Source organism: Mercurialis annua, linkage group LG7, assembly GCF_937616625.2.
Source record: "Mercurialis annua linkage group LG7, ddMerAnnu1.2, whole genome shotgun sequence".
Classification (NCBI taxonomy): domain Eukaryota; kingdom Viridiplantae; phylum Streptophyta; class Magnoliopsida; order Malpighiales; family Euphorbiaceae; genus Mercurialis; species Mercurialis annua.
Genome location: NC_065576.1, coordinates 45,903,819 through 45,912,215, shown reverse-complemented (window position 1 = coordinate 45,912,215; position 8,397 = coordinate 45,903,819). Strand labels below are relative to the sequence as shown.

Genomic DNA, 8,397 nt, shown 5'->3' with positions numbered 1-8,397 from the left:
TCACTACTAAAAAACAGGCGAATAGCGACGGACGTTTGCGACGGATCACAAATCCGTCGCTATTTTATAACATTTGCGACGGAAATAGCGACGGAACTGAGTTCCGACGCTGAAATAACTTAACGACGGACAGTCTGTCGCTATTCCGTCACCAAGTTGGCGGGAACATGGCGGGAAGACTTGGCGCTGGTTTTTGGTGCCAATTTTAGCGACGGATTCAATGTTCCGTCGCTAAATGTAGGGCGGGAAGAGTTGGCGCTGATTTTTGCCCCAAACGTTAGCGACGGAAATGGTAAATCCGTCGCTAAATCACTCGCAGATTAAAACGCTGCGTTTGAACCTAACATTTAGCGACGGATGTACTAGTCCGTCGCTAACTGCTGTAAATGAAACTCTGCGTTTCATTTAGGTTTAACGTTAGCGACGGATAATAAAATCCGTCGCTAAAATTAAACCTAAATTAAACAGCAATCGTTTCAGTAGCAGCAGCAGCAGTTTATGAAAAAAAAAAACAGAAACCGGCGATTACCTTCCTCCAACCAGCGATTCATCAATTTTTGACCGGCAATCCTTCGTTTTATCTTATTTCCGGCAACCCTTCTTCCTCACCGGCGGTTCCCATCTGTTTTGCCGTTTTTGGTAGGCTTCCTCCTCTGCTCTCTCTTCTGCTCAGCCACCACCGCTGTCGCTGCCTTGCCGCCGCCTCCGTCTGCTGTGCTCGCCGGTGTCGTTCCGTCTTTCAGTAAGGTAATGTGAGTTTTATTTGATTTCTTTTTTAATTTATTGTTTTATTTCTGTTTTTTAATTTTTTTCAAAATGGCAGTTTCTGCCACCACCGGACGTCTGCCGCCGTCGCCGGTCCACTGCCTCCACCGCCCATTCTTCTTCCTCCGTATTTCCAGTTGCCCTTTTGGTTAGTAGTTTAAATTGAAGTTAAATTAATAATAAATTAGGTTAAATTTGTTTAATTAGATTATCAAATTAATTAGGTAAAATTTCTGTTTATTTATTAAATTAAAATTGTTTTGGTTATTTAGTTAATTAATTAATTAGTTGTTTAATTTAATTGTTAGATTAGTTATTGTATATTAGTTGATTAGTTTAAATTAAATTGTTTAGTTAATTTGTTAAATTAGATTAATTTGTTTTATTTTATTGATTAGTTTAACTATTTGTTTAATGAAATTGTTAGATTAAATAATTTAATTTGATTGATTAATTTTGTTAAATTGTAAAAATTTGGGTTAATGAATTAATTAGTATAATTAGTTGTTTAATGAAATTGTTAGATTAATAAATTGTTTAAATAGGGTTTGATTAATGAAATTGGTTTTTTAATTATTAGGTTAACTAATTTGTTAATTAGTCAAACTTAGGTTAATTGTTAGCTTAATTTTTAAAACGTTATATGAATGTATAATTTAATTTTTAGGTTTTTAGTTTAATTTCATAATTTGATTACTTTAAAGTTGCATTATTTGTTTAAATTGTTATATTGATAATTAAGTAGTATGGTGGTTTCTGAATTTTAGTATATGGTGGTTTCTGAATTTTAGTATATATAGTGGTTTATGAATTGCAATTTGTTTGCAGGACTTCCCTGAAAAATGGGTGATGCTCATTTTTCAGGGGAAGTGCTGCCAATTTTTTTTCATAAAATTAATATTTTTGAAACTAATTCCGTCACAGGTTTGGTAGCCGTCAGTTGGTTGCAGCGGTCCGACATTCCTTATCTTTCCTTTTTATCTGTTGCGGTTCTGCTCTGCAACAAGTAAGTACTGTTATTATTATTTTTCATTTATAATCAGTTAATTTATAAGCTGTTACACCCCAAAATGACCTCGATTTTATTCCACCGAATAAAATCGTAAACCTAGCCGTAGATTTCCCGTCCCGTGTGTTCAAGCGATTGAACGACACGGGATTGTACAGTTTGTACAGTTCGCAAAACTGGTCCTCCCGTAACTCGATCACGAAAAATATATATGTTTAGTAGCGGTAGAAAAATATTCGGTTGTTTTCCAGCGTTTGTTCTCCGGGTGGATGTATAGTATATGTTATGTAACGCTTATTCCTCGCGGAATATATAATTAGCGTTACACCACATATGCTAAATATCGCACTGAAGGAGAACGACGCCGGAAGGCTGCCGAATATTTTCGCCGTTGCTAGGCATATATCGTGGCCGAGTTAAGGGGCGCCAGTTTTGCGAATGGGATAGGTCCATACCTTTAAAGCAGTCAATTACATTGACTTTGCTATTTTCGAGCGAAAACCCCTCCTAATTATCCGTGCTACAGAAATGGAATCAGACCGAAGTTGGATGTATAGGCGGCTCCAGGGCGGGTTGTTGTACCCAGGTTTTGACGAGCGCGTACAAGAGTTTGTGAATTTCGCCTTACGTCATCCTGCGTGTATGAGTGGGGCTGAGATTAAATGTCCTTGTCCTAGGACAGGATGTAAAAATACGAGTTATCGGGATGTCGAAACAGTCAAGCTTCACATTTTGCAGAAAGGGTTTGTCAAAGATTATCAAGTCTGGGTTTTTCATGGTGAGGGAAATGTTTTAAATCCCCGTCCCGTTGCAGAGCTACCGGAGTATGATGTTGACATGGAATATGAGGGGGGTGACGAGTTCAGCTCCGTTCAGAGAATGGTTATCGATGCTGCCGGTCCAGAAGTAGTGTTCACGGAGGAGGAACCGAATAATGAAGCGAAACATTTTTATGATATGATGCGGGCGGCCGAAGAACCTGTATGCCCCGGTAATAGCAAACACTCTCCCTTGTCTGCAGCTGCTAAAATGTTAGACATCAAATGTCGACATAGTGGGTCAGTAGCTTTAGTAGATGATGTGACCGAATTTATACAAGAGCTGCTCCCAGAGAACAACAAGATGCCAAAGAACTTTGCTGAAATCAAAAAGATAGTTAGAGGTCTTGGATTGCCTGTTGAAGTTATCGATTGCTGTTTTCGCAACTGCATGATTTATTGGGGGCCAGACGCGGAGTTAACACGATGCAAAATTTGCGATCACGAACGTTGGAAACCGCCCCCTAAAGGAAATTCTGTGAGACGACGAGTTAACGTCCCTTACAGGAAAATGTTTTATTTTCCTATAACTCCGAGACTGCAGAGGTTGTACGCTTCTATAGCCACCGCCAAGCATATGACGTGGCATGCAGAACACGAGATGGTTGATGGAAAAATGTGTCACCCGTCAGACTCTCCGGCGTGGAAACATTTCAGTGAATTGCATACAGGTTAGCGACGGATATATCCGTCGCCAAAGGTGCCCAGTCTGACTCCAAATTGGAAAGGTTAGCGACGTATATATCCGTCGCTAATCCGTCGCGATTCGGTCTCAGCTTTGGTCTCAGCTTGAGACCATTTAGCGACGGTTTCTGGTGAATTTAGCGACGGATTATCCGTCGCTAAATCTGCCACGGAATACAATTTTGGTCGCTAATTTGTTTTGCGACCAAAAATGTTGCGACGGACGTAGTCCGTCGCAATTCCGTCGCTAACAGCAGTTAGCGACGGAATGTGGGGCATTAGCGACGGATATATCCGTCGCTAATGCCCTGTTTTCTAGTAGTGTATGGTCGACACAAGGACTGCATTTAAGAAGAAAAGTGTCAAATTCAGACTCTTTACAAGCTGTGGTGCGATCATAGTTTTGATCAAATCATGTCTTATTATTCGAGTCAACTATCGGTGATCATAGAGAATATGAGAGCCGAACGTGCTGCTATCCAAAGGGAGATCATGGCCGATTTTAATAAATTAAATTCGGCTATAAATAATCTTGCTAAGGTGTTAGGAGGCGAACAGATCAAAGAGTCAGCCTATGACTATGAGATCACCGAGTTTTCTTTAAACTATGCTAAAGAGATTGATAGTGTTGATGGAATCCACACCGATGATGACATCGAGGCCGATCTTGACGTTAGTGATACTGAGACCGAAGAAACTTGCATCAATGATGATCCTAATATTAGTATTAACCTTGATGATATCAAGGATGATATTTCTAGGCAAGTCAACGATACTGGGGGGCATGGGCGATCTCCATTTCTTTTAAAGGGTCAAATCCCATCGGATTTTGTACAAACCGATATTGCTGATGATGAAAACACCGAGAGGCAAGGCCGATCACCATCGCCTTGATAAGTCATGCCGAATTGATTGTTAAGAATCTACCAAGGTATGTGTCGCGGTCAATGATTCATGGAAAATGGAATGAATTTTTTAGTCAAGGTACAACTTACTTTTTACTATATTTTCGGTCAAAAATTCAATATATGAAAGAACAGATTAAGCCGATTTATAATAAAAAGTTTCGCTTTAAATTTTGGACGATCTATTTAAAACAACCACGAAGGAAAAGAAAAGGTTGATCGTTTAAAATTGAAAGTAAGCCGATCACAATATTACAAATTGGTTAATGTTGTGTTAAGTGATCGGTTAAAAACGTTTTAAATAAGCGAAGGTGGCCGATCAACAATGACGTTATTTTTAAAAATTAAATTGATCGGCCAAGTGACGATCAATGCATTTTAAGAGTCCAAGTATGCTGATTCAATGGGTTAAGAAAGTGGTTCAGTGATATTGAGAATCGGCCAAGTAGATTATTTGTGGAATGGAATAGCTAATATGGTGACATGGCGATTAAAAAGAGATTCAGAGTTCAAAAGTAAGGGTTGCTTCGGAGATCAAAGACACACGATAAAAATACGTCTTCTCACCTTACTTGACATTCAGCTAAAAAGACGTGGGGGGCATTGTTTGCACTGGCCCAAAAAGAGCTCATATGGGCTAATTCAGGTTTTTTGAGCTCAAAAGCCATCAACTATCCTTTTTTCCTATCTTAGCTTAATAGTTATCTTTTTTAGTCATTATCTTATTTTTAGTCATTATCTTAATTATTTAGTTTAGTATTATCTAAATAAGAGATTGTATCTCACTAGACTATGTTTTCTATTTTAGGGTTTGTCCCCTATAAATAGGTAGCTTTAGGTTTGTATTAACTACAACTCAAATCAATTAAACAAATACAACTTCAAAGCCCTGTGCTTTTTTATCCCCAACCTCCGCGGTTGGTTAATTTAGGAGTAGTTTTCAGTATTAATCTCGCCTGAGTTCATAGCTCCCAGATTATTACAATTAGATCACGTGGTTAAGTGTCTTTAACCAAACAACACATTTTTCTGACTAAATTTCGGTCTAAAGCATACTTCCATACAGAACCCATTATAAATTTAAAGATTCGCGTGTCTGGAAATTTTCCACGCAAACAAGACCATAACTGATTAGAGATATTGGAAAAATCACAAAAATTTCACTAATCCAATACACTTTTTCAAAATATAATGGAATTACACAATTTAACATAAACATAGGGATGATGAGAAAAATCATACAAATTACAAACTTTATATACTCTTTTAAGGTAAAATAAGTAGATTCTTTATATATATATATGTACATCCTAATTTTTTTTTATATATATTAATTTAAACATCGAAGCGAACAATTATAATTATCTTTCGAAGTTTTGTTGATTCCTTTTTTTCAATTTCAGGCTACCGGCTAAGCTATCATACCATCAGAAATATTCAGTGATTTACTAATGATTTTTATCTAAATAAAAGTTTAATATTGCAAAACAAATGTCATTTCGTGTGCCGACCTCATTCTAACAGATTACATCATTCTATAGCAGTTATGAGCATTGTCTTAAAACATGTGGCGACAGAAGAAATGTAATGAAAAATCCGAAAAGCAAAGCCAATTTGTAGAAACTAACATTATTTATATAAATAATAATATTAATTAAGAAAGATTTAGCAGTTAGCATTGAGCAGAAAAAAAGGACCCACAAAATTCAAGTGGCTAAATGGAAGCATGTGCGATCATATGGTGGTTACCATTTTCTTGGCCCACAATAACTCACTTTCCATCTCTCAAATCCCAATTCTGAAAATGATTTCACAAACCTATAATTCTTTCCTATAGCTGCGTTTTATGTTCTACTAATTAATTCGGATCGAGCTGGGTAATATCCATTCAAACAGTACCAATGAGTTATTGCTCAAATGGTATAAACGCTAGGCAGCAAACTGTTAGGTCATGAGTTCGATTCCTCCCACAAGCGCTCTCCCTCTCAAATTATCAAAAAAAAAAAATATCCATTGAAACAGTAAAAATAGTTTAAAGCATTTTTAAAATTGCTTACCATAAGCTTAAATTAAAATCCTAAATTTTTTTAGATAGATTCAATTCGTCACATCATCTATACCGATTATTTTAAAACATCATTCAATGTATAAACAAATTTACAAACAAAATTATATTAATGTCATCACTTAATAATATATTTAAAAATAATTAACTCATTTTACGGATGACATGGTGGACTGAGTCTCTTTCGTCCTCCAAACTCTCTAACTAATAAGAAATTCGAAGTCCTTACTAGTCAATCTCAACTCCAACTAAAAAAAGTATAAATCTCAAGTAAAATAATATTAAATATGGAAAAATTCTTACCTAGATCCGGTTTATGAAATATTCATAGACCTATCCAATGAGGTGTTAGAGAAATGAGAAGAAAGAGAAAATAATAAAAAAAAGAGAAAATTGTATTAGATTTTCTAACACCTCATTGGGTAGGTGCATGGAAAATTCATGGACCGGGACTAGGTAAGATTTTCCCATTAAATATGTATGTTTTTCATAAAAATGATAAGTATATTTTCAATTTTTTATATTAATATGATTTGTTGATAGTGCGATTTATAATAAATATTTAAATCCCAATTCTAACTTATTTTAACGACACTATGTTTAATTTTAAACCTATTGTAATTCATAAGTTTTCTAACATGAAATAATATATCAGTTATATAATTGTTTTTCAAATAAAAAATAAATCATCAACCTATAAAAATAAATTTCGATAATTTATTCAAAATCCAAAATTAAATATAATTATTATAAATTATTAAATTTGCTGATTATTACAATTTTTTTAAGAGTTAATGTACTTATTTATAAAATTCTGATATAAAAAACTATTTTGCCTATTATTTATTATCTCCTTCTTCTTTACACCTCCCAATTCCAATCTCTACTTATTTTTCTTTCTCTCTCTAGAATTTGCCTACCCACATCACTCTCTCTCTTCATTTCTTGTTTAGATTCTGGTGTCAGAGATCGTACACTTATAACTAAAATTTTCCCTTTTGTTTTTCTGATTTCTGATCGGCAATAGGTCCCCTTGTTTTGTGTCAGATAACAAAATCTCTCATCTTCAACTGTCCTTTGTCTCTTCCATTCATCACCTAACCTAATCTTTAAAACCCCATCAACCAGAAACCCTAATTTTCTAGAAAACTTCATGAATCGTCGTCATCCCCACCGCTTTTCTTCAAACCCTAATTCGTTAAAATCTAGGTTTACCAAAAGATTCATCCGATCTTTGCTAAAAATCAACCGCCAAACACCAAATGATATTCACAACATCTCGATCTCTCAAAGGTGGCGTAGGGTTCGAACTGCTGCGAATAAATCTCTTGCTTTCGCTGTCGGAACACGAAGAGCTTGGAGTAGGGCAATGATTTGCAAGATTCAGAACCGAGCTCGGAACAGACGGCTGCTCGGACGACGTGTTTCGGTAAAGAGAATCAAGAATCAGTCGAAGATAAAGAGAAAGAAGATCGTCAAGAATCAAGAAGGTGGTGGTTTTGATCAAACGTGTATGCTAAGAAAGCTCGTCCCGGGCGGTGAGGGTATGGAGTTGTGCAGTTTGTTGGGTGAAGCTGCACATTATATTAAGTGTCTTAATACACAGGTACAGGTGATGAAAAGTATTGCTGATTTATATTCTAATTAATAGAAATATTAATTATTTTATGAAATATAGAACAAATCAAAGACAAAAGATGAATATTATTACTATGTAAGGTTTTAAAAAGATAGAGAAATCATATGGTGAGGTTTACAGTTGTGAACAAATAATTAATAGGTATTCTATATCTATCTATTGCATTTTGTATGAATATTTTTTGTGTTTTTAACCTATGTTTTGGTTCTTGGATTATAATTTTTTGTAATATATACATTGATCTCTAGCTAAGTGTTGCAGGCATATGATGGAAGTACTAAGAGCTAATTAATCAAGGTGAGATATATATGAATATATTGAAATTTTTCTAACTTAATGAATCTGTTTTTACATTAAAAAAACTTAGCTATGAGGATTGAATTAACAAAACAAAATAATAAAACTGTTTCTTTATGTTTTTCTTTTTTAGAAAAAGGCATGTGTTAGAAGAGACAATGGGACCTAGAAATAAATAATGATGCTTCTTTTTTGTCATGAAATCCATTTTAATG

General features: G+C 35.2%; 1 protein-coding gene across 1 annotated transcript; it reads left to right on the top strand.

Annotated features, from left to right (window-relative positions):
* Window positions 1–7,104: 7,104 nt before the first annotated feature.
* LOC126656100 (transcription factor IBH1-like) lies at window positions 7,105–8,038 on the top strand. Its single transcript, XM_050350585.2, has one exon. It carries the CDS (start codon window positions 7,400–7,402, stop codon window positions 7,892–7,894), a length of 495 nt encoding a protein of 164 aa, XP_050206542.1. The 5' UTR covers window positions 7,105–7,399; the 3' UTR covers window positions 7,895–8,038.
* The last annotated feature ends 359 nt before the right edge of the window (window positions 8,039–8,397 follow it).

What these genes read in the sequence shown, in the direction of transcription:
- LOC126656100 (XM_050350585.2), top strand. Translation starts at nt 7,400, where the DNA reads ATGAATCGTCGTCATCCCCACCGCTTTTCTTCAAACCCTAATTCGTTA.